Genomic DNA, 27,129 nt, shown 5'->3' on the forward strand with positions numbered 1-27,129 from the left:
CTCAGAGTGTCAGAGTACAAATTTAGAAACCTATAGAGAGCCAGAGGGTCATCATTTCACGAACTGATTTGTTACAAATTTCTCAAGTGAAACTACGTTGCCTGGAAGACCTCTTGACATAAACAATACAAAGGTATGTGTCTAATCCTTCTGAAAAACTTGGCATTTAAACAAAATACGAAGCTGAGTTACATAAGGACTCCAATACCAATAGTCATGTTACATAAAGTGTTGCATGTTAGGAAACCTTAGTGTATTCTCCTATGAAATTACTCTCTATGCTGCATAATAACTTGTTTTCATGGACTGAGAAAGTTATGCTATTAAATTTTTAGACCTTTAAATTATAAGTTGTTAAAAGATTTAATATTCTTCTAGTCTTGATTTTGGTTTACATAATTCATAGCTACTTTTATACACATTACTAATGAAAAATTTTGATATATGAAGTCAGATGTATGAATTGCTACATCTAATTTTAGAAAAGCTTTCTGTATTGCTACCAAACTGAAAACAATTTGATGTATTTGACAATTACTTGAATATTTGTGAGTAATGAAGCCCTTTAGAGCTAAGGCTGTTTATACAATTTCATTCAAAACTTATTAATAGCAGTATTCTATAAGTTATTATATTCTGTGGATTGCTCCTCCTGATATTTAAATTCACTCCTTGAAATAAAATGTTTTTCAAAGAAAAATAAAGATTAAAATGTTGAGTTGAATAACCCTATCTGTCCACTGGAAAAGATTCTTCATTCTGTAGTTTTTATCCAAAGAGCCACTATTACTTTGCTATTGCTTTCTTCCCCACCTTTTTCTCCTTTCAAGTCTTTCTTCCTCCCTCTGGTATTTCTAGCCATTCGGTCTAAATCAAGATCACACACTCTACTTTGCTCCCTAAGTGAGTGGAAACTATATAGAAAGCGTGTATAGAAAGATAGACTCCTCCCTTAGCAGAACTGAGCCTTTCTCCCTTTTGCTCAGCCAGAAGCCTAGGAGTAGCAGGAAAGGCAGAAGAAAAAGAAAAAATGTTCCAAATACATTTAAGGAATTGGAAAGCAGAACTAGGAAACTGGTTTGTAGGATTTGGGTGTTTTGTTGTTTGTTTGTTTGGCAGTTGGGTTGGGAAGGCTATTAACACACTTCAAAACTCTAAGGAAAATGAAACTCAAATAGAATTATCAGTCATTTGTTTTCTGGCTTTACAACATGGTTGCATGCATTTAAAATGAGGAACTAACATTGTTTAAGAGAAAATCTAGATGTATACCAATTTTAAAACTTTTTCTTTTAAATTGCTAAGAATGAAGAATTTGATGAAAAATGCTAGTTCTTTCACATCAAAGTCAGTTTGGTCGAAGTCAGAGTCCTAGTGAGTGGAAAAAAAAAATTCAGAAAAGTTCATTGAAGATACACATTTTTAAATGACTTTCTAAATACATTTCTACCCCCTTCCCCAATACTTAATTTAACCCATCCAAAGAATATGTTACTCTCTAATAGGAATCCAGCCATAATAACATCATCAGTTAATCCTTGCTAAATATCTCAAAAGAAATTTTACAGACTCAAAATTCCCTGTAAAAAACATTCTTATTTTTCAGGATGTCACACTTGGGACAATTTGACTCTGATTTTTACCAATCTAATTATACTATTGATAATCAGGACCAGAGTTCTGAAGATTCTAATGCCTATGGAAATCTTTATGGATCTAGACAGTAAGTATGCTTTCACTTTAAGAAGTCATAATATTTTAACAAGGGAGGGCTTCCTTGGGGAAAGCCAAAGCTCTCTCCAGCATATCTCGGTAAAATACCCGAGAAGAAATGCCAGGAAAGGTCAGGGAAATTAATTCACTTCACTGCAGGCCCATTTATAGGTGGGTGGTTTGTCTCCTGTTTTCAAAATATCACTTAACAGGGAGCCTGAATACAGGCCCTGGACAGAACAGAAAACAATTTTCATTTTACATGATATTTTCTGGGACACTGATCAAGAAGTAGATTTTATTTAATTAATAAACGTGTATCAAGTGCCTGCTTGTGTGTTAGGAATTAAGAAGGATGCTACAGACCCAAAGATTAAAAAAAAAAAAAAAAGTCCATAATCTTTTCCCTCATAAAATTTAGGAATTTATGTTGTAGAGAGGGCAATTAAATATGCAATTATAATACAGTGTGAAAGCTCTTAAATGGAATTAAAATACACATATTTCAGAATGTGTTAGTTATTTGAGTTGACGGTTTAACTTGAGTTGAAAATTAAAAAGACTAAGAATTTAGTATTTACCCTTACTAAGGTAAATAGGGCAAGAGCATTTAGAGTAAGAAGAATTTGTTTCAAGTTTTGGCTCTAGCCTTTGTTCTTTGTGATATTGGGAAACACTTTAACTTCCCTGAGTATCTTAAACTGAGAAATAAGGGCATTAATAATACCTATTTCATGGAATTATCATGAAGAAGAGTTGTGATAATGTGTAGGAAATTGTGTTGTATGGTAGAACCATAAAATAAATATTAGTTTTTTCTGTGACTATAGCTTGTCACATCAATGGACACTTTATTGTCTAAAGTCATTTAATCTTATTGTATTTGTTTTTACAGTTGCTTCTTTGGATGTTCTTTTGTGAGTCTAGATTAGGGAATTGTGAGAGGCGTCAGACCTTTCAACTTTCAAGATACTTAAAAGTTATTGAACTCTTACTGTGTGTTAGGTACTGTTGTGAACTGTACATGAGTTAGCTTATTGGATCTCCAAACAATCCTGAGATGAGTGCTTTGATTTTTCCCCACTTTACTTATTTTTACCCTGTTTTACTTATGAGAAAACAAGGACCCAGAGAAATCCAGGAACTTTTCCAAGGTCACACAACTAGTAAGAAATAGGGTTTGGATTTTAGTCCAAGGTTATCGATTAGACCCATAACTAAGGTGGGCACACAATTTATTATAAAATCAAGACATTTTTAAGAGTAAAATGCATGCCATTAATAATAATTGTGGTACAATGGGATTAAAACTGGACCATCTTAGGTGAACTGGGATATGTGGTCACTGTTTCATTCCAGCAAGTTTAGGCCAAATATAACCTCATAAGAAATATCTTTAGTTTATTAATTCTTGAGTGTATTTTTCTAAAAGCAGATAAGTATCATGAAAGATCCAGATGAAGGAGGAAAAGATAGAATAAATACAACAGACAGTGGGTATGCCCAGAACAACTTAGAAATTGTTTCCACTAGATGATCAGTCCTGAAGACAGACAGATAGGTGCTGTTTTCTACCTACTCCTGCTGAACCACTTCTCTAAGGCAATAGGGAAAGGTATTGGTATAAAATGTTTTTAAAACTGTTGAAGTTTAATATCTGGAGTTTTATCTCATTCACATCCCTATTCTATGTTATCCAGCTTCAGTCAGGTTAAGCATTCCTTAAAATGAAAACCAATCTATACCACTCCCTCCCTCCTTCTCTCTCTGTGAATATTCTCATTAGGCAAATTAGGATATTTAAAAAAATATTTATAAGAAAAAAAGGACAAAAGAATAAAGCTATAGAATTGGCTCTATCATTGCAGAATCTACAAAAAATAACTTGATTTTATTTAATTTATGATTTACACTTTGGAAGGCCAAGAAAAAGTGTTTGGTGTCAGAAAAGTGTTAATCAGGCAGAGGGAGTAGCTTGAACATTAAAGTATTATAGGATGGTAACTCAAAATACATAATCCACAGTGAGAGCCATCTGATAGGATTTTTCTGCTGTGTTCTCCTATTTTAGTGACAGAAACGAGTCACCTTCTGTTTATTTTCTCCTTTCTCTTCTCCAGTTGGAATAAAACACCTGGGTAGTATCTACAGTCTACATTTTCAGACTAAACTAAAAAGTCCGATAAAAGTGAAACAAAGCTTTCTCCTTATGCAGGGACTCATGGACCACAGCTTTCTTCCCGCCAACACCACCCAATTTTCTTTCTTCATTTGATTACATATGTCAACATTGCCCAGAAATCAAGATGACAAAGAGATGGAAATTAACATAACCACATGAGAAAACTCAAGATTATATTGTATTAGGTTGATGGCCTGGCCTGCTTCAGTTGCTTAGCATTTAAATCCAAGTCTTGATTTGGCTGCAGTAACATTTAAATTCCAGTCCACACTGCAAGTCTCAGGAATTAGAAAAGGGCATATTAGGTATGGTAGTTTTATGAGGTACATAAAATATGGAGTCAAGTCAGCGACTTACTAGTGTACATCAAACTCCAGAGATTTGATCTTTTATTCATACAGTGAATTGTTCAATTAAAATACACCCCAAATCACAGTAAAGATGCTGACCATCCTGGCAAAAGACACAGGAATCCAGGGGATAGCTATAATCAGTTAGTCTCCTTCTATCTGTCTCTGTTCACCCCTGCCCCCATTAATGGAAACTTGTTTTAAAAAGCTTGCTCAATGGCATACTCATCTGAAAGCTGGTTGACTATGCTTACTAAGACAATAAAGATATTTGTATTTAAAACAAAGTTTCTTATTTGAGAATGAACAAGGAGTTTTCTCATCTTAAAAAACTATTCAGTCAGGGGCGCCTGAGTGGCTCAGTCAGTTAAATCTCCGACTTCGGCTCAGGTCATGATCTCAAGGTTCGTGAGTTCAAGCCCCACATCGGGCTCTGTGCTGACAGCTCAGAGTCTGGAGCCTGCTTCAGATTCTGTGTCTCCCCTTCTCTCTGCCCCTCCCACACTCATGCTCTCTCTCTCAAAAATAAGTAAACATTAAAAAATATATATTTTAAACTATTTAATCATTCAGATAGGCATTGTTTCCAATCACCTCTCACCAGTTATCTAGGCCATATTTTCCCACTATATTTTTCTTTTTTTTTTTTTTTTAATAGAAAATCTATTCAAATTATTTAGAGCAAGAAAGAGCTACTTCTGCGGAAAAGGTGACAACTAGACAACTCCCTCTGAATGTTTTAGTAGGGCTTTAACAGATGGACTGAACCTCAGCTTTTCTGAATCCCCAGACCTGATCTTCCTCTAGTATCTCTAACATAGTTAGTGGTACCGCTGGTGGCACAAAGTCACTGTGCACCCAACAGCTCAGCCAGAATCCGGGAATATGGTATAAGTCGACTCCCCTGCCCCCATTCCTTAAACCACACCACCATCCAACTGATCCTGTATATTTTGTACTGACCGAGATTATTTGTTTGTTTAGTTAGTTAGTTAGTTAGTTTATTTATCTATTTTGAGAAAGACAGAAACATTGCAAGTGGGGGAGGGCCAGAGAGAGAGAATCCCAAGCCGGCTCCACACTGCCAGTGAGAGCCCAATGAGGGGCTCAAACCCACGAAGCCATGAGATCATGAACTGAACCGAAACCAAGAGTTGGACAGTTAACCGACTGAGCCACCCAGGTGCCCCTGTTCTTACCAAGGGTATTTAGAATGCCTCATTTTACTGGTTCAACTGGAGACTTACATAGATAAAATGATTCTGGGAGTACAGACCAATGTTTTTTTTTGTTTTTTTGTTTTTTTTTTAAACCAGCAGGGTATTTTCATTGTAGATCTGTCATATTGTTGTCTCAGGCTATTTCAGGTGATAGTATTACAAATTCTGAAACCTTCATTGTCTCAGGTCTTTGGAAGCATGCTGTGTCATCTGGCTCTATGAAATATACCCATACCTGAATATTAGTTAAATGTGCAGTTAGACTTCCAATGAATTGTACTTACCTGTTGATACATTTTTTTTTTTTTTTTTTTTTTTTTTTTTTTTTTTTTTTTTTTTTTTTAAATTTTTTTTTTTCAACGTTTATTTATTTTTGGGACAGAGAGAGACAGAGCATGAATGGGGGAGGGGCAGAGAGAGGGAGACACAGAATCGGAAACAGGCTCCAGGTTCTGAGCCATCAGCCCAGAGCCCGACGCGGGGCTCGAACTCACGGACCGCGAGATCGTGACCTGGCTGAAGTCGGACGCTTAACCGACTGCGCCACCCAGGCGCCCCGACCTGTTGATACATTTTTTACCACCTGATTTATACTCTAACTCTCCATATGGCACTGGGAGTTAGCTCAACATCTACATGCCTTCTGGATCAGACTGACAAAGGAAAGCAGCTCAGATGACTGTTGTAATGAAGTCCATACCTACAGTTTTGGAAAAATGAAACTTAGTAAAATACGTAGCTAGTGACTGTGTAACAGGACGCAGAAAACATATTGCTGGAATCACAAGAAATTATTACTGAGTCTTTTTTTTAATGTATTTTTTTTTTTTGAGAGAGAGAAACAGAGTGTGAGAAGGGGAGGGGTAGAGAGAAAGGAAGACACAGAATCTGAAGCAGGCTCCAGGCTCTGAGCTGTCAGCACAGAGCCTGATGTGGGGCTTGATCCCATGAACCACAAGACCATGTCCTGAGCCAAAGTTGGACGTTCAACCGGCTGAGCAACCAAGCACCCCTTACTCAATATTTTACCAATGATCTTCTATTTTTACATTGCAAGGTGAATGTTAAGTCCTGTTTCCTCAGAGGTAAAATATTTTCCCCAGCTGGAGACCATGCCTTAACATGACATCATCCATCTGGAGACTAGTTGGAAGTTTATAAACCCAGGTATGGGTGGTGAAAAAGGAATTACTGAAGAGATGGTGAAGATACAGAGGATTTTTATATAGACCAGGTGTGTGGCCATTGCTTTATTGCTTAGAGACAGATGTCTTGGCATGCATGTAGTGGAGATTCTCCTGGTAGGAAAACACAAGACTGGTGGGGTGTTGGTGAAGTCAGTTTGGGTGTTCCAAGGAAGCCAAAATGGTGAAAAGCTAAAGGTGATTAGCACAGAAAGCCTCCTGGCCTCCTATTAATGTTGTTTTCTTTGAGAAAGACACAACTATTTACAAATAGAGAAGGAGCTGTTCCAGGATGTGTGGAAGGAGTCTAGAATGCTTTAGTGTAAGCCTCAGGAAGAAAACAGCATACAAATACTTAGCTAATGCTTATTGATCATGTTTTAGGTGCCCAATATTATTCTAAATGCTTTACTTATTTCAGCTAATTTAATTCACAATAACCTTATGAGTTCCATTATTATTATTATTCTATTATACAGCACTTTTTTTTATGGCTTGGGTATATTGGTAGAAGAACATTGAGCCCTGTTCAGCTTTGGTATTGACTAATTTTTTTTTTAAATTGCTTCTTAATTGGTTCATACTTTTTGAGGTATAATTGGCATACAATGTTGTATTAGTTTGAGGTGTACAATGCAGTGATTAGATAATTCTATACATTAAAGTATGCTCATCAGGATAAGTGTAGTTACCATCTGTTACCATGTGTTCTTACAATGTTAATGAGTATATTCCCCATGCTTTACTTGTCATTCCCGTGACTTATTTATTTTATAACTGGAAGTTTGTAGGTTTGAATCCCCATCACCTATTTTGCCCATCCCCCAACCTCCTCCCCTCTGGTAACTACTACTTTGTACCATGAGTTCTATTATTATGCTCATTTTACAGATGAGAAAACTGAGGCACAGATGTGACGTAATTTTCCTAAGATAAGGAGACTGGGACTTGAACACAGGATTTTACTCCAGAGGCATGTTTGCTAACCACTCTACTTGGTTTGGAATAAATTCTATCATTAGATTATTTCTGCAAGAGAAATGTAATCCCATGCAGTCAGGAAGCAAAAGAAGAGTCATGTGACTAGAATGTTGCCAGTGGTTCTAAAGGGATTTTTTTGCAGTCATCTGACAGTTGTTTTAACTTTTTATTTAAGTATTTATTTTTACAGGAAGAAGAGATGCCTGCTAACAAAGTTAATGTTTAAACTCTACCAGCTGGAGTCCAGTGTTTTCTTGGTCTAATTTAGTTGACATTTGTTTCATCTGGAATAATGTGCTGAGTTAGAAATCATCAAAATTTCAATATGCATCTTCTCATAGAGCTAATTAAGATGCTGTGTAATCAAGGAGAAGAGGAATATTTTGTTGATACACTCTGCACAACTCCCATTGCTATATGGACTGTAGATAGGATAGACCCTTACCGTCTTAACTATTGGTTACACTAATTTAACTCATGCAATTGCCTTTAATAGGTTAATAATTCAGTGCTATGGGCTTAATAAAGCAATTAGGAAATTGTCCAGTCCATTCTCCTTGAATGACTTTCATGAAAGGATACTGTAGGCTTCAAAGATGTCACTGAAAATATGAGAATTTTGTTAGCATAGCCATCAGAGTTAGCACCATCTAATATAAAAGGATAATGCTAGAAAATGTGGGATTAAGTGTACATTCAATATATATGATTAAGAGTACACTTATGATGAGCACTGAGTAATGTATAGAGTTGTTGAGTCACTGTAGTATACACTATATGGTTACATGAAATTAATATAACACTATGTTAACTATGGAATTAAAATAAAATAATAAAAAAGGATGTATGGTTAAATAAAATTAGCAATTTTAAGAAAAAGGGCATGAGAATTGGGTTATGTACGAGTTTGTTGGGTAGAACTGTGAACTAATAATGCAACTATATTGGTATCGCTTAGATTTTATTGAGATGTAGGGTTAAATCTCAGAGTCAACATGTACGAAGTTATAAAAAGAGAGAATTTTAAATCAGATAGTGATAGGAGGTGACTATGGTAATTTTTGTTAGATAAAAGGTTTTGAGGTTTCCTTTGTAGGACATATTTTGAAATTATACTTTCTTAAACAAGTGGTGGGAAAATTTTAGTATTACGCCAAGGACAACAGAGGCCAAGCTCCTGATGAAGAAATTTTCTGGATGAAGGAGCAGAGAGGGAGGAAAAAAAAAGGGGATGGGATTTAGGTGGTAATGGGCTCTTTTTTTTTTTTTTTTTTTTTGGCAAAATGTTTTTCTCTTTGCAGGGATTGGGTCAAGGTAGCCAGCCACCTATGCCAAATTTCCCCCCATTCATGGAGATTACTTTCCAGGGAGTAATTGTAAAAGTTACCTTTCCTCAAGCCTGGTTAATCACACCTGGGTATGGGTTTTAGTGAGGCCAGGACAGTTTGTCAGTGAAATAATCTTGGTTAGATGCTGGTCCATTAAGTCCACTCTATTTTCCCCTTTTATTCTACATTAAAAACTGTATAGATCAAGGGGGGCTTTCATCAACCAGCATGCCCTTCAGATTATTATAATTCATTTCTACCAGTACTTTAAAAAAAAGTTTCTTTATTTTGAGAGAGCACACATGTGAGCAGGAGAGGGGCAGAGAGAGAGGGAGAGAGAATCCCAAAGAGGCTCCATGTGGACACAGCACGGATCTCACAAACCGTGAGATAATGACCTGAGCCAAAATCAGTCGCTGCTTAACCCACTGAGCCAGACGGGCACCCCTTTGCCAGTAATTTTGATAGTGCATCTATTTTGGTGAGAAAAGAAAAAAAAAAAAAGATTAAGAATATGCCTCGTGGCTAAGTGAACAGTAACAGTAATCAACATATGCTGTTGGGGATTCGAGAAGTATTGCACGAGGTCCTGGCCCTAAGGAGCTTACAGCTGAGTTAACGAATGATTAAATGCATGTATCTTTATTTTGGCAGCTTTTTTTTTTCCCCCAGAGAAAGTTATTATCTCTGTCAGACTTACTCGTATAAGGAAAGTTAAATATGTTATTCTTAGACTTCATATTAAGATTAATGTTGGAAGGAAAGTACCAAAATCCATTCTGTAAATATTTTAACACAAAGAGATCAGGGAGCTGCAAAGTTCAGAATCCTGGGCTGTATTTTTAGCTTAACCTAAGGGACTCTGATGAAAGAAACTTAAACATGTTAATAAGGACAGCTCTTTATGTGTCTCCCCCTTCCTTCAGGTAAAAACAATTTTAAATGATCAAATAACCTCATATAACTCTTTTTCCCTTCCTTCTTTTCTCTAGCTCTAGTAAGTTATGTACTAAGAGCATTGTTTTCCAACTTTCTCACACAAATGGTGAAATAAAAAACAAAAGCATGGTCAAAGAAGTATTGAAACATGATGTTTCAACAAAACTAAATTGCACATTTGGAAAGAAGGACATTAACCCAGCCATAGAATCCTTTTAGTGAGTTATTCAAAGATAATTCAGTTGGCAGTAATTGTCTGGGAATGGCCAGAGCTAGAAAGTCAGTTTATATATTTGTTTTTTCATATGAATTGACTATACCATTAAAATTGTGAATTTTACCCATTGCTTCCACAGATTTGTAGGAAATGTCATGTTTGGTGATTGCCCCTGAACAAAGTGAAAAAACAACATCGTATCAATGGGCAGAGATGCTGGGACAGTTTCATTTAGGAGTCCAACACCAGCAGTGCTGCTGTGTGACCATGGACAAGTCCTTCAGTCTCCATGAACCTCTATTTCTTTACCCGTAAAATGGGATTAAAGTTACAATTTCTACCTTACAGAGTATTAATTATGTGGGAAAATGTGAGGGAAAGTGTCCAGCACTTGTACATAATCAATAAATATTTGTTGGTATGGGGATCTTTCTTCTAGAACCTTCTCACGACCGGTTACTTCATTTGTTTTTATGAAAGTTAAATTTTAAGCAAGTTCTGTCTTTCATGGGTAAGTACTCATAAAAATTAGGAGAACTCATAGAAGAAAAATTGTAGCTTCCTTCAGTGATTTGTCATGATACACTCTCTGTATATATATAAATCAGTATTCTCCTTTCTCTAGACAGCAATCCAGTGAGCAACCCCAGGCTGCCTTTGTCCCACAAGAGATGCTCATGTCATCGGGTTACGAGGGACAATTTTTTCAGGCAGCATCCAACCCGGATTATTATTCACAATCTTCTTACATTGACAGTTTTGATGAAGAGCCTCCTTTGCTAGAAGATAAGTTAAGGGAATGCTATTAATGTGTGTACAGCTAGAAGAATAATAGCAATAATCAGCACATAATGTGCACTGTCAGCATGCTGTATACTGTGTTTTATGTGTGATTATCCCATGTTTAAACAAGAGTCTGCCAAACAAAGGTGCTTAAACCGTTAAAAGTTTGTCTCGTGTGTGTGTGGAGGGGGGGTGAACTGGAAGTAGATCTGTACTATTGCCACACTATTACTGCTGTTATTAAATGTTTCTTCAGTGTGTTAGAGTGTAGACTCCCTTACCATGTGTAGACAATAGTGAACATGTCTTTTAGCAGAGTGGTTATAGCAATGACCCTTTCCACCCCAGTTAACTTGTATCTTCTGCTATGATGCCTGGGAGCCAAGGGGGTAGTTTCTCAATATTCTTTTATTGTCATGGATACAACCCATTTTTCTTCTTTCCTGGGTCATATGAGTCCCCTCATCTCAGCTAGGTATGGCTAAGTGGGGAGGAATAGGATTCCAGTAAATAGCACTGTTCATGGCAGGAAACCAGTGGACCCTTGCAGTTGAAGGTCTCAGGGATTTCAAGGGATGTTCCAGCCATTGATTTTTTTTTTTTTTTTTTTTGGTTCAGCCACACTACATCTGCTGCTTTTTGCCCTTGAAGAAAATCAACATATGCTAGAAGCATAGAGGCTAGAAAACTAAAACTCAAGTAGATTTAAATTTAACCACAAGGAAATACTAATAGGTTAACTATTATGCTCTAACCCCTTTATATGTAGTCAAGTGAAAAGGGATAAATTAAAATTCCCAATATTTTACATCAAAAGATAAGTGTTTGTCTCGTATAAACACAGCCAACCACTTGGCATTAAAGCATTCCCTCTTTGTCTTCAAAATTCAAAAAGGGTGAAAGATTTAAACCACTTAGAAAAGCATAGGGGCACATAGGTGGCTCAGTCAGTTGGGCATCCGACTTCCACTCAGGTCATGGTCTCGTGGTTCATGGGTTCAGGCCCTGCGTTGGGCTCTATGCTGACAGCTCAGAACCTGGAGCCTGCTTTAGATTCTGTTTCTCCCTCTCGCTCTGCCCCTACCCCACTCGCCTCTGTCTCTCTCTCTCAAAATTAAACATTAAAATTAGAAGTTTTAAAAGAAAAGCACAGAAAATTATGTAATAGTTTTGTTGGCTCTTTATTTTTTTTTTTAATTTTTTTTTCAACGTTTTTATTTATTTTGGGGACAGAGAGAGACAGAGCATGAACGGGGGAGGAGCAGAGAGAGAGGGAGACACAGAATCGGAAACAGGCTCCAGGCTCTGAGCCACCAGCCCAGAGCCTGACGCGGGGCTCGAACTCACGGACCGCGAGATCGTGACCTGGCTGAAGTCGGACGCTTAACCGACTGCGCCACCCAGGCGCCCCATTGTTGGCTCTTTAGAAGCCAGTTAGATTTGGGAATCAGTTATGTTTAACCAATTCATTCTAGTTTGCCTCTGAAATAGTAATCAACACATGAAAGTTATAAGCTATCCTCATTACACATTTTCTTTGATTCCACCAACATATCTACTTAAAAAAAAAAAAAAACTATCAGTTGTGTTGTTATAAAAGTTATCTATATTCAACATAGAAATTTTAAAAATACAGAAACATATGAATAAAATTATGAGAACCACCTAAAATTTTGTCTGTATGACATAACTACCATTAATGATTTGATGTATTTTCTTCCAGCCTTTATTCTATTTTTCTGAGTGTGTGTGTGTGTGTGTATAAAATGCATTTATGTATGGGGCGCCTAGATGGCTCAGTCAGTAAAGCGTCCAACTTCGGCTGAGGTCATGATCTCACGGCTTGTGAGTTCGAGCCCGGTATTGGGCTCTGTGCTGACAGCTCAGAGCCTGGAGCCTGCTTCTGATTCTGTGTCCCTCTCTCGCTCTGCCCTTCCCCACTTGTGCTTTCTCTCTCTCTCTCAAGAATAAATGAAACATTAAAAAAAATTAAAATGCATATATGTAAATATTTTACGTATGTATGTATATATTTAAGTATATATGCTTAAAGTGAAATGCTATATTTTTGAATATGTATTTATGAATACTCAAAAATGAAAGTTAGATCATACAATGGCTATAAAGTTTTGTACTTTTTTAAATGTTTATTTATTTTTGAGAGAGAGACAGAATGCAAACCGATGAGGGGCAGACAGAGAGGGAGACACAGAATCCGAAGCAGGCTCCAGGTTCTGAGCTGTCAGCACAGAGCCTGACACAGGGCTTGAACTCACAAACCGCAAGTTTATAACCTGAGCCAAAGTCGGACACTTAACTGGCTGAGCCACCCAGGTGCCCCATAAAGTTTTGTACTTTTTAAAGTTATCTTATATCAAAAGCATTTCTCTACATGCATTCTTTAAAGTCATTGAATATTACTTCAAAATATGATTTAGAATGGCTTAATAATATTTTGTCATATAAAAGTACTATAATTTAAACCCACCTAAAGGTTGCTCATTATAGTAAATAAGGCTTTGTTGAACACCATAGTGAATAACTTTGACCTCTACAGAGTAGTCCTTGGATTGGTTCCGTAACTAGGATTACTGGATCAAAAGGTACTTACATTGTCAAACTGATCTAGAAAAAGGATCACCTACTACACCATCATCATAGAACATGAGATGTCTTAGTTAATTTGATGGGCAAAAAGGAGTGCTTTGTAGTTCTTAGTTACTAGAAATGTTAGACATGTTTTTCCATGTTTATTGACTGTTCTTCCTGTTTTTCATGTTGTCAGATTTCTTATTGGAATCTTAAGATTTTTCCTTTCCTTGTTTATTTATAGGGATATTTGCATGTTTTTATTATTTTTATTTTTTTATTATTTAAAAACATTTTTTAACATTTATTGTTGAGACAGAGTGAGACCCAGCACGAGTGGGGGAGGGGCGGAGAGAGGCGGGGTGCCAGGGGAGACACAGAATCCAAGGCAGGCTCCAGGCTCTGAGCTGTCAGCACAGAGCCCTAAGCGGGGCTCAAACTCACGGACTGCAAGATCATGACCTGAACCGAAGTTGGATGCTTAACTGACTGAGCCACCCAGGTGCCCCTTGGGATATTTGTATGTTAAGGATATTTAATGATTGCCTGGAATATGTGTTGCAAACATTTTTTTTTTTCCTAGATGGTGTTTGCCATCTAATTTGCTAATAGGAAATTAAAGCATACTGGAATTTTAATATTTATGTTTTCAAGTCCACAATATTTTTCTTGGTAAATTTTCTTTCTGATTGCTCTTTTGTTTATAATGTGTTTCTCCAGCTCTGAGTACTGTTTGTATCCTCTTGTATATTCTTAATTTTTTTAATGATCTTTTTTGTTTTGCACCTAAATTTTTGATTCAATAAAAATTATTTTATGTTTGTATGTGAAGTAGGATTCAGCCTTATTTTTTCTTTAATGATTAACCAATTTTTCCTATACCATTCATTGAAAATAATCTTTTCTACTTGTCTAAATGTATCTATTGTGGTATTCTAAACTCTAATGCATCCTTCCTTTTTGTCTTCTCAAATTAAAATAGGAAATACCCTAGATTTCCCCTCCCACCTTATGCAGCTTAGAGAAAATTCTTAGATTTTTTTTTTCTTTTTGTGATTTTCCCCACCGAATTGCTAGGGTATTAGAAGAGATTGCACCTAATATAATTCGGCATTTTGAATCTGTGAAATTTCTAGACTCTGATTCAATATGTTCCTCAGGCTGGGTGACTGAAAGCTTTCAGCTTCATCTGTCTCAAAGATATGTAAAAACCCTAGGCAGGGTTTCTAGGATAAGGTGATAAATGGTGTTCGCTAGTTTTTATTGAGCATACACCAAAACAGCCTATTACATTATGAAACTATAATAATTAACAACCCTTGCACAAAATATGTTATTTGAAAATGTGCTTGTTTATTCCTTAAATACTTTGTTATCTAAAAGACTCATTTGGTGGTTTTATGTAAGAATGATAACTTTTGCAATTTGATAATGTACAATTAATATGTTAACAAATGTATCTCGAAGAGTAATAGTCAATTCAAGTCTGTCAAACCAGAAGAATTACTGTGATATTCGGTACTTATATATGTAGCACAGCCTGATGTTTATATTTGAAAGGCCAGTGCCACAATTTGCATACAAAACAAAGATATTAATTCATTTTTATAGCATATATATCATATACTTTACTACCACTAGATGACAGCAAAACAATAAACTTTACATTCAAATTTCACAACAGCTTCATCTTTTATCTGTATAACAAGGTATTATATTAGGATATCTACAATTAATAAATACTTATAATCTCATTTGCATACATTGAAATAAATTTGGAAACAAAATGTTATGGGGAAACAAAATGTTATATTTTGGTAGAAAACACATAAACTCTTTTTTGGTATGACAGAATGTAGCAGGTCTTATGTTCATTCACTGGGTTAATGACTCGATGTTGAAACATGTGCAGAAGTTAATTATGCCATAAAATAAATGTCTAAAATCAGTAATAATGTCTCATAAAGCATTTTTCATCGGAGTTTCCTCAGGAATAATTGTTATGCTTTTTGAGGAAGAAAAGGTATTTTGAATTAAAGGGCACTTTGTTGTAAATACTGAAAACATATTGCTAACATAAATGTCTTAATTGAAAATATAGTTTGAAAACAACATAAGGCTTAGATGAAATTAATTTAAATTATAATATTTCTCAAATTTTAAAATCTGCTAATTTAAAAAATCATAGTAGACATTCTAACCTCATTTTAAGCTCATCTTCTCCAAAGTGTATGTTCATTAAGAAATATATAAATAACAGTGTGATAGCAAAAAGGATGCAACATGGAAGTTGAAACGCACATGATTTACTCACCATTAACCAGTCAAATTCTTTTCAAACTAGGGATAGCAACTGTCAACCTGACTGTCAAATGAGTGAAAAAATATCCTTATTATCCCAGTGTAGACCAATGTCTGGCCAACCTTTTGAAAATGTCTAGGTCCCTGTTAGAGCAAGACCCCTCTTATGTCATGGAAGTCATTAAAAGTCCATCTGGTATTCTGTGTATAGAATGTCAGATATGCAACATGTTAGGTGTTATGTGCTGCTGTAAAAGAAGTTGAACTATGCCCTATATGTGATCAAAGACAGTTACTAAATCCTAGGAAGGGAAGTTGAATGCCATGTACAGATGATTTAGGGAGAGAATCCTTCACATGGGAGAATTGAACTTAATTAAAAAAAATACAGCTATTATGAAATGAGATGCACATTGAGAACCATAGCTATATTATCAAAACTAAAGGTTTTTTTTTTTTTGGCTTTTGTTTTTTGTTTGTTTGTTTTGTATGTGGTATGTGTGTGTGGGCAGGCATGTGCACTTGCCTTTATACCAGTCTCTTCCTATTTTTCCCACCCTCAGCCCCTAGCAACCACTTTTCTACTCTGTTTCTATGCATTTGACTTCTTTTCTCCTTGATTTTAGAATCCACATATAAGTGATTCTGTACAGTATTTGTCTTTGTCATAATGCCCTCAAGGCCCATCTATGTTGTTGCAAATGGCAGGGTTTCCTTCTTTCTCATAAATGGATATTCCGTTGTATGTATGTATCACGTATGATCATATGTATGACAGATCTATCCATTCATCCATTGACGGACACTTAGATTGTGTCCATATCTTGGGTATTGTGAAAAATGTTGCATTGATCATGGGAGCATAGATCTCTTTGAGATACTGTTATCATTGCCTTTGGATATATATCCAGAAGTGGGATTGCTGGATCAAATGGTAGTTCTATTTTTTTTTTCTTTTTTCTTTTTTCTTTGTTTAAAATGGCCAGGTTCAGTGTTCAGGTCATAGCCTCTCTCTGCCATGCATTGCTGCCCTGGGGATGTATCCACTGGGCTCCTTGCTGTAGCCACTGCCTCCAGGAGCCTGTGCCCTCCAGCTGTAGGTAGACCTGTGGCCAGCCTGGCCTGGTGAGCAGCCACAGTGGGAGCAGTGGAAACGCCAGAGCCCTATTTTCCTTTTTTTTTAAATTGTTGAGGAACCTCCATACTGTTTTCCACAGTGGCTGCATGAATCTACATTCCCACCAACAATGCAGAAGGGTTCCCTTTTCCCCACATCCTCACAAACACGTGTTATTTCTAATCTTTCTGATAATAGCATTCTATTATCAAATAGATAATAGGTGTTAGGTGATACCTTTTTGTGGCTTTAATTTGAATTTCCCTGGTGGTTAGTGATATTGAGCACCTTGTCATGTACCTGTTGGCCATTTGCATGCATGTCCTCTTAGGAAAAATGTCTATTCAGATCCTCTGCCAAGTTTTTAATTAGATTGCTTGTTTTAGGGAGGAAAGCATGGGGTCTTGAGTCAGATTCTTCATTGTTAAAACCTAGATTTCTGTTACTAGCTCTGTGGCTTTGGACAAATTACTTAATATTTCAAAACCTCAGCTACCTGATACACAAAATAGGAATAAAATAATAGTACTAGCTTCATTACATGTCTGAGAGACCAATGTGTACAAATCTTGTACAGCTCACAGCAAAATTCAGTGAAAGCATTCAATAAAAAAAAAAAAAATAACTCTTTTTAGTTGAAATGCATGTTCTTTACTGTATTTTATTTCTAGTTTTTCTGGGTCCCAGTCTTATTCTTATTCAAATTTATAATGATACAAGCAGGGTAACCAGCTTGATTATTGGTTCTTAAATAGTAAAGCCATGTTCTTCTCCTTTTATAATGGTTTTTTTTTTTTTTTTTTCTACTCAGGATACATCTTAAAGTTTATAGAGGTGATGAGAAAAGAAACTAATGTGGTGTAAATATTTATTTCTGTATTCAGTGAATGTCTAATGGCTGGGTGGATTTATTTTGTTTTGTTTTTTAAATAAAAATGATGTAAGAGAATCAGGATCTAGCAGAAGAGTCTGTGAGGTGGCAGTCAGAATTATTTGAAAACAAGGTATTGGGGAAAAATAGATATTTCTAAATGAGTTTGGACTTATGGACACTGAGCCCCACAGATTTTGGATATTTTATTCTACCACCACCACTCATAAAAGGGAAAGGTTAACTTGTCTCAAGAATTTAATCCGTGAGTACATAAACTCCACCACAATAGCACTGACCTTATTAAAATATGGGTGCAAGAAGGAGTCATTCCACTTTCTCCTCTGTGGAGTTTTAGGCAGTTAGCGTAGAATTACTCTTCTCATCAGGCAGGGTGGAAGTAAAATCCCAGATCTGGGCTAAATATCTTTAGTTTAGATAATGCTGCTAATTGAAAAATTATACCATGTTTGGTATAAGCATGATATGATTTCAGAAGTATTATCAAGGGAAAATAGGGAAAAAGGAAATATGTAAATAGGCAATAGAATAGGACCTTTGGTCTGTTAGCTACCATTTTATTTTTTTTACTGTAGAACATCTGTTTCGCAATATTCAGACTTTAAGCTTATATTTAGTGCATAAGGCAGGGAAATTTTTTCTGTGATGTAATTATTTATCTAAAATATATCTTTTAACTCATTGGGAACAAAAAAAATCTTTTTTTGTTATTTTTGTTTTTGAATTACTATATATGACATAGAACTTTAGATTTTGAAAATACAACGATCAAAGTGCTAAGTAAATTAATCAGATATGTTAAATTTAATTAAATAATATTATTCATATTTACAAAATGTTATAGTACCTCTTTTTTTTTCTTTTTGCAGAACTTGGAATTAATTTTAATCACATATGGCAAAAAACTTTGACCGTGTTAAACCCACTGAAGCCAGCAGATGGCAGCATTATGAATGAAACGGACCTCACTGGGCCCATCCTGTTTTGTGTCACTCTGGGAGCCACCTTGCTTCTGGTAATAGACAGCAGCAAACACCAGATTTTAATGTGTGCCCTTCCAAATGTTGTTTTTGAAGCCAAATAGACTGGCTTTGTTAATACAGAAGAAAATGTGTTACTTTTTAAAGTGCAAATTGTTTAATTCATCACTACTTTTTTTTTTTTTTTTTTTTTTTTTTTTTGGTGAGAGAGATGTGGTTAATTGAATCATAGTGACAAAGTAAAACTACCCTCAAATATTACAACAGATAACATATAAATGTAAGCAGAATTTCAAAACTCAAATCATTGAGCAAATTTTCAACAAAGCAAGAGATCCTTTATGACTTTCTTGTTACTAAGATTGTCAATCTGAAAACGTTAAAGGAACACATGGATTTGGGAAATACAGACCCAAATTTTATTTCTTGTTTTCTGTGACATTTCTGTCGTGACACCACAGAGATCCCTTCTCTTTGCTCATAATTTTCTTCGCTGGGGTGTATCTCTAGATTTCAAATAGTCTGTGAGGTATGAGATGAGTCTCCTTGTTTCGGGTTAGGTTATTATGGATATATTAACTTGCAATGATAACCAATAATTTGTTTATTCAATCTGTATATTTCTTTATTATTTTGGTTTTCTGCTTTTTATGAAGGCATTTTTCTCCCCTGACTTTACCATTTGTCTTATGTATCGACCACTTTCATTCTTTAAATCTGGGAGTGATGAAATTGAGTCACCAGAGAAGTAAAGAAAAACGTATTTCCACCTAAATTAAGTTTAGAAGCCATTCTAGCTGATAATTTAGAAAAATGTTTCATTTAAAAAAGGAAGAAAAAGAGAAAATGAGAAAAGGCCTATGATTTTAAACAAAGGAGGTAATGACCATAAGTTAAAAAAGGGATGAAAAAGATAGTCATGCCAGTCTGAAAAGTATAGTTTCATTAAGGAGCAAAGAGATAAACTTGGCAGGAGAAAGAATACAGGAAATTAAAGATTCTGGGGAAAGCCCTTAAAATAACGATTTAGTCCACTTCTCCCTCTTACAGATATACACTTTCCATAATTGGTTTTCCTCACTGTAGCCACAGTTCTCAAAAGTAGATGTAAAATGTATTTACAACTAAGTAAATTTTTACTTTTTATTTATTAATTGACTTTATACCAATCAAAATACTGATAGAAATCTAGTTTCTAGATTTCTAGAATGACACATGACGATGTGGTCACATCATATTTATCCAATATGCTAGTATTTACTGATAGCATCTTATTTCTTCCTTTGAACTACAGCAACTGAAAGTACTCAAGTACTCTGGAAATCAAACACTAGATCAGATACAGTTTTAATTAAGTCTCCAACTTCCCTTCCATCTTTGTCACAGTAATTTGATAATCTTAGCTACGCTAGGTAAGACTACATCAATTAATCAAACAGTCAGAAACAATCCATTTAATATATTAACCCATATTTTCTTTTTCAAGTGATTTATAATATAACAGCTGTTTGTTTTCCTGTATAAAATATTACCATTACCATCCCTCAAAGGAAAGCATTAATTCCATTAAGATCTTTTTGGGGTGCATAATATTAATTAGAATTATTTAAATATCCTCTTTTTTTGTTTTGTTTTGTTTTAAGTACAAAGCAATATAGGCAAAGAACTCAACTGGAAGTGAGAAAATTGGATCTACCCCTAACTTAGCCTCTAGGTATGATCTTGAACCTTTTGTTCCCTATTTGTAGGCCTTCCTTTCTTCATTTTGAAGGTGAAAAAGGTTTATAAAATATTTCTTAAGGTTCCATTCAGTTCTAAAATTTTGGGAGAATATGTGAAAATGCATATTTCTGAAACTTTTAGGCAGACATTTTCATTTTAATTTTACCATTAGATGTGTTTACTTCAGAACTGGTTCTGATACATGTAGAACCATAATGACCAACAACAACAAAAAATTACCCAAGTGTATATTAATGAAGTCAGATTTCACTCAGAATCCATTTGAGGCTAAGCTAACCCTGCCCTGGATATTTAATGTTAAAATGTAAAGGAGAATTCTGTGGGCTGGTATATGCATTGTACTAGAGAAAGCAAAACTAAATCCAAAGCAATATTCCACTTGTTCATTCATGGTCACATACTTATCACTTTTATAATGTATGTGGACCTAAGGCATGACACAGTATCTTCTGTGGACTTTCTTCATGTAGAAGGAGGCAAACCAAAAAAGACAGCTTCAAATAGTTATTATAAACTTAGTTTTACTTATTCTTCCTCTCAAAACTATTTTCACCCCCCAAACAAGGAAGATGAGTGGCTCATCTATGGCTACATTTAATTTTTCTGGTAGGTCTAAGAGTATGATCTAGAAAAGGACCATGCATGACCAATGTAAAAGCATAATCAGAAGAATAGTATTTCAAATCAAGATACAGTAATGAGGGTGGAAAAGGAGGACCTGAAAAGTTTTGAGGTTAAAAATAAAGGGAACATTTATTTTCCATTTCAGTTACAAGCCCTTTTTAGAGTTTGAAACAAATCTAAAAAATGACAGTGGCCCCTGCCAAATGGAATTACAGCTTAAATTGGATAAACTAACAGGAAAAGAGATGAAGAGAGAAGTCAGCAATTGATATCCAAAGGGGCAATTTTACTATCGATTAGTTTTATCCACCTTCTATTCACCCCCCCCCCCACCATTTCTAAAACTTCTTGGGGTCAGGAAGGTATACCTCTTGTTCTTTGGATGTGGGGAAGTTGCCTTTCACCATTCATTACAACTTTCCCTACCTCAGCGCTATCTCATCCCAATCAAAATATTAAGTAGAATCTTTCTCTAATACATGAAAGTGATTTGAAATTGTCACTATTTTCCAAGTGAAGCAAAATCACCCAACAGAGCAATGCATAACTGATGGGGTTCTTTAAACATGTCTGCTAGCATTATTAGCATTATTTCACAAAAGAGCCGAAAACGCAAAAGGTCCTCAGTAAGAACTTATTACTTATTACAGCTAATGCAAGAGAGAATTCTGCAAGCATAGCCCCAGGGACATTTTGTGAAAGGACTTACTTGGTAGTGACCAATCTCCCCAACTGTGCTGAGGAAGAAGAACTCAAAATCGCTAGATAGTTTTGAACATTAATATGGTCATAACACTGTCCACTAATTAATTATGAAGTAAATACCTTTTTACTCTGTAAGACATAAAGACTTTATAGATAACAGCCGTGGAGAAGAAAACATGACATCTAAAAAGCTCACTCTCTGAACTTACCAGATCCTTATTGTTTTGCATAATTCCCACAAAAACCAGAGTCAGTCTATTTAATATTTATCTGGAATTTCTAACCAGCTTAATGTAAATATAAAAATTAAATGTGTTTCTTTCCTGGACCTTTGGCATCCTCAGGTAGCCAACATTAAAATATCCCCTGTTGAATCAGTAGGAGTGACTTTCCCTGGGTGAGTTTAATGGGAATATTTCTGCCCCCAGTCCATAGTGCCTTGTGGGACATGGCTGTTTTTATGAGTCCTCAGAAAAATCAGTGTTGTATCCTGAACAGTACTGACTTTCTTTAACAGTACGTAATTTATGATTCATTGTCAGTTGGTTTAACAAACCAGCTTCTCATGAAGTATGGTCAGTTAAACTGGTAATAGGCCTTATGAAAACAAAGGATTCTGTGGTCAAATAAGTTTGGGATATGCTAGGTTAAATACGGTTAAGCAAGTCCCATTATTTTAAGACTTGTTAGAGCTCCTATAGATATCCAGGATCTAATTTCAGAGCCAGACTTCCTAGGTTCAAAGCCAACTTGTACCACTTAACATTATTTTACTTTGGGCAAGTTACATTACTTTGGTGCATCTTAGTTTCCTCATGTATAAAATGAGTGTAATAATGGTACCTATCTCATAAAGTTGTTGTAAGAATTAAATAAGCTAATAGACATGATATGCTTAGAATAGGTCCTAACATAGTAAATCCTATAGGTATTAGCTGACATTAATAATTTGCCTTGTAAAATCCCCAAGACTAAATCGGATTTTTTTCATTAATTTATTCATTCATTTAATTATTCAACAAATAGGGGGAGAAAATATATTCTTACTTATGTCTGGTACTTCTCATAGATGATCTATGATTTAAAAAAAAACAACTAGGAATTTCTCATCTTCTCTGTGGCATGCTTATGCCTCCCCAACTATAGTCAGGGATGTTTGTTTTCAGGACCTGAATTCATATGACAGCCACCGTTTTCTTCTGGAACTCCCAGTCTCCGATGACATGGAACGGTGTTGAACTGACTGATTCTAAAATGCTCTCTGCTTTGCTGATATTCCAATTTCCACCTGATGTTCCTTGTGTGTTCTAATGGTTTTCTTCCCATCCTTTCAGGCAGGAAAAGTTCAGTTTGGTTATGTGTATGGCATGAGTGCCATAGGTTGCCTAGGGATTCACACCTTACTGAACTTGATAAGCTCTTCAGGGGCGTCTTACGGCTGCGTGGCAAGTGTACTGGGTTACTGCCTGCTCCCCATGGTCATCCTGTCCAGCTGCTCTATCTTCTTTTCACTGCAGTAAGTGCCTGTGTGTGCTGACTGCCCCCACGTGCACAGTCATCTGTGAAGCTTGCCACACCAGTGGAACAGTTAACCTCTTTCGGATCTTTTTGGTAGTGGAATGGGGGAAACTATTAACGGCTACAGACAGACCCAGGAAAGTAGGTCAGTTTGGGCTCAGGCACTGTTCCTATTTGGATGATTTAAATAATAAATTCAACCAAGTTATCTTTGAAACTGGCACTTTGTAAGTTGTCACATTCTTCAATATGAACTATTGTCCGGGGTGCTCTAACAACTGCAGGAAATTCACTTGTTTGATTTTGGAAGAGTGAGTGCCTGGTGAACACTGACAAATTGCTTCAGTTCCCAAGTACTCTGCCTTCTAGGCAGGAAGCAACTGTTCTTTCTCAGCTGGGCTCCTTGCAGTGGAAAATTCCCAGGAACCCTGATGAGGATATTTATACTAGAGAACTTTATAGCATATATGTTCAGCCAATAGATTTTTTTCTTTTTTTACTTCCTGGGCAGATAGTATTTGCAATTCAAAACTATTAATGAGGATCCAGTAGGTATTTTTCTTTTGGGCACTTTCCCAGGGGATAGCACATCACTACCACTGGTTGGGGAGAGCAAGTAATTACATAGTCCTTTGTCCCCTACATGCCCTGAACCCAATAAATGTTTGCCATCAGTGCTCATTCTTCCATATCCAAAGGAGGCACAATTTGCATTTTTTTTCTTGGATGATGCACATTTCAGGTTTAACACTATATTGGATAGTATATTACATGAAGAATTTACCAATGCCAAAGGTAGGCATTTTAGGAGAGCATTTAATAGTTTTGTTTAGATATCTCATATAGTTTTTTTTTTTTCAGAACATTATTGAGAATGACTGAGTTGGAAATGTTTCTTTGTTTTAATATGGTTTTATTTTTAATTTTTGTCAATGTTTGTTTTTGAGAGAAAGAGAAAGAGAGAGAGAGATGGAGTGCAAGCAGGGGAGGGGCAAGAGAGAGAGGAAGACACAGAATCCGAAGGAGGCTCCAGGCTCTGAGCTGTCAGCACAGAGCCCGAACTCAGGAACTGCAAGATTATGACCTGAGCTGAAGTCAGATGCTCAACTGACTAAGTCAACCAGGAGCCTCAATATGGTCTCATTAAAAAAAAATATATATTTTTTTTTAATTTTTTTTCAACGTTTATTTATTTTTGGGACAGAGAGAGACAGAGCATGAACGGGGGAGGGGCAGAGAGAGAGGGAGACACAGAATCGGAAACAGGCTCCAGGCTCTGAGCCATCAGCCCAGAGCCTGACGCGGGGCTCGAACTCACGGACCGCGAGATCGTGACCTGGCTGAAGTCGGACGCTTAACCGACTGCGCCACCCAGGCGGACCCAAAAAAAAATATATTTTTAATGCTGATTTATTTTTGAGAGAGAGAGAGAGAGAGACAGAGTGTGAGTGGGGGAGTGGCAGAGAGAGAGGGAGACAGAATCCAAAGCAGGCTCCAGGCTCCACGCTATCAGTGCAGAGCCTGATGTGGAGCTTGAACCCATGAACCGTGAAATCATGACCTGAGCCGAAGTTGGATGCTTAACCAACTGAGCCACCCAGGCTCTCCAATATGGTTTAATTTTTAAAGTGTCATTCTTGAGACTAGCTTAGAGCAAACAGTTTATCAACAAGTATTCAACATTAAAGAAAGAAATGTAACAGAAAATGGACACCTTGAATGTGTAAATACAATGTGAGTTACAGGTATACTTACTGAGTTTTATCCATGGAAAAATGCCCCTTTTTGTATATCATGTTCTTTAGCAAGCTTTCCCATTTATTAAGTTGTTTGGTTTAGACAGTTGACAAGTTAATACAGAGTTTAGTCCTGCAACTTCTGTTCTGTTTAATGCTTTTACCAAAGAATGCTATAATGATATACCATTTAAAAAATTTAAGTTTAAAACATTATTTCCAGCAAAGTTGAGGTTTGGGGCATCTGACTCCAGATTATTAGGGGAAGAAAATAAAACTGAAATATTTTGATTTTGAGAATCATCAGAAGTCTGGACTTTTTTTCATTAGATTTTCATTCTGAATTATAAAGGACGATTTAGAAATCTTTTAAATTATATTAAAGGAGAGTAAACTCTCTGACCCCGAGGACTGTTAAACTGAATTTTCCCTTTTGGGTATATTACTATATCACTCAAATCAATCATATATATAATTTTATACTTTTGTTCATAAAAACCTGTATATTAGATCAACCTATAAATTACTCCTAATAGATATTAATTAAACCAAGGGATATAATATTCATTCGAGAGCATTTTAAATGCTTTTGGTTTATTTATAATCTAAGGCATTATAAGCTACATTGTAGTTTTCACTTATTTTTCTTTGGCTCAGTTTTGAAACGTAAGTATTTTTGTCTTTCTTGCAAATAGTAAACAAAATTCTCAACTTCAGCATACCAGGATCGAGTGAGACTGCAGTTCGATGGTGAAAGGAGCTATGTGCCAGTAGGTATTAGGAGATCTTGACCTAATGCCCATTTTACATGCAATTTTCCTCGTGTCACTTCACTGATCTAAAGCTGGGGACTAGAGATCTCCTGATCTTTCCTAGCTCTTATAGCTTATTTTTCTAAATAACGCATTCTGTTTTGCACATATGGAAAGAAATTCACTCTTTACTATCCACACCTCCTCTTTTATCCCCAAGGTGGCTAGACTTAGCCTTATTTGCCCATTTCTTCCTAAAGAGCCAATTGCCTCCACGGTTATTTTTGAAGATACCAACTTGAACAAATGCATTCCAATATTCTAAAAGACCCACAATACACCTACAAAAAGAATCTTCAGAGAAGAGGTGGGAGGCCACATACATATATGTGTTCCCTCCTTGAATTATGTCAGGCTTTGCTGTCTCAGATAGGAACCTGAGAAGTGGACCCGGGAGCATTGACCGGGCACCCTACTGGAGTGCAAATCCAGTTGTCTTTCTGCTCACACCGGGAATAAATTTGGGAAGAAAGTGTGGGAAAAGGAATCTGTAATTATAAAAGAAGACCCTAAACATAATTTATATAAAAGGTTTTCAGGAACTCGGATGTGAATGTTGACAGATGAGAGTGACTGCAGGTGAATTTTTGTATTTCTATTAGTTTAAGCTTTACCAAAACACAAAATGTTTACCTCCGACGGGGAATTTGACTCACAGATTTTCAAGCTGGGCGAGGCCTTTGAGTTCATACAGTTCCTCATCCTCATTTTACAAATGGAGAAAGTAGTTATAAATATTGTACCAAGGACATTTCAGAAGCAGCTCTGATTCAATAATCTCTTTTTCCTCTTGACATAAGGTAATCATCTCTTTTGTCTTTGCTATAGGGGCACCTTTGGAACTGTGTTGGCACTGGTCATCGTTGGCTGGTGTAGTCTCTCAGCTTCCAAAATCTTCATTTCAGCCTTGAACATGGAAGGACAGCAGCTTCTCATTGCCTACCCTTGTGCCTTACTTTATGGACTTTTTGCCCTCCTCACAGTTTTCTGAGGAGTATTTGAGATGATGTTTCAAGATTCTATTTGTTTCCTGTTCACATTATCCTGGAAATGTGTTAGCATTCATATTTGGTGATGCGATTTCTGCTTTATTACTATTGAGAGAATAATAAGCAAAGTGACAAAACAGCACTTAAGGATGGTGCTCTAATAACTTGTTTGGTTTGAATGATGTTTTTGCTTTTTGCTTTGATACATTAAAACATTTTAAAATAC

The 27,129-nt window shown here is 36.0% G+C and overlaps 1 protein-coding gene across 2 annotated transcripts; it reads left to right on the forward strand.

The window, feature by feature from the left end:
- On the forward strand, window positions 1–27,129 carry YIPF7 (Yip1 domain family member 7). 2 transcript variants are annotated; one of them, XM_025922065.2, is made up of 6 exons: window positions 1–133; window positions 1,607–1,723; window positions 10,740–10,898; window positions 18,664–18,811; window positions 23,183–23,364; window positions 26,743–27,129. In XM_025922065.2, the coding sequence occupies exons 2-6, from the start codon at window positions 1,608–1,610 to the stop codon at window positions 26,903–26,905; spliced, it is 768 nt and encodes a 255-aa protein (XP_025777850.2). In that variant the 5' UTR covers window positions 1–133; window position 1,607; the 3' UTR covers window positions 26,906–27,129. The 2 variants fall into 2 exon arrangements, with proteins under 2 accessions (XP_025777850.2, XP_086561270.1); XM_086705144.1 differs by lacking the exons at window positions 1–133; window positions 10,740–10,898 and having other exon boundaries at window positions 18,666–18,811.

This window comes from Puma concolor, chromosome B1 (assembly GCF_028749965.1).
Source record: "Puma concolor isolate L17-30 chromosome B1, mPumCon1.1.hap2, whole genome shotgun sequence".
Classification (NCBI taxonomy): domain Eukaryota; kingdom Metazoa; phylum Chordata; class Mammalia; order Carnivora; family Felidae; genus Puma; species Puma concolor.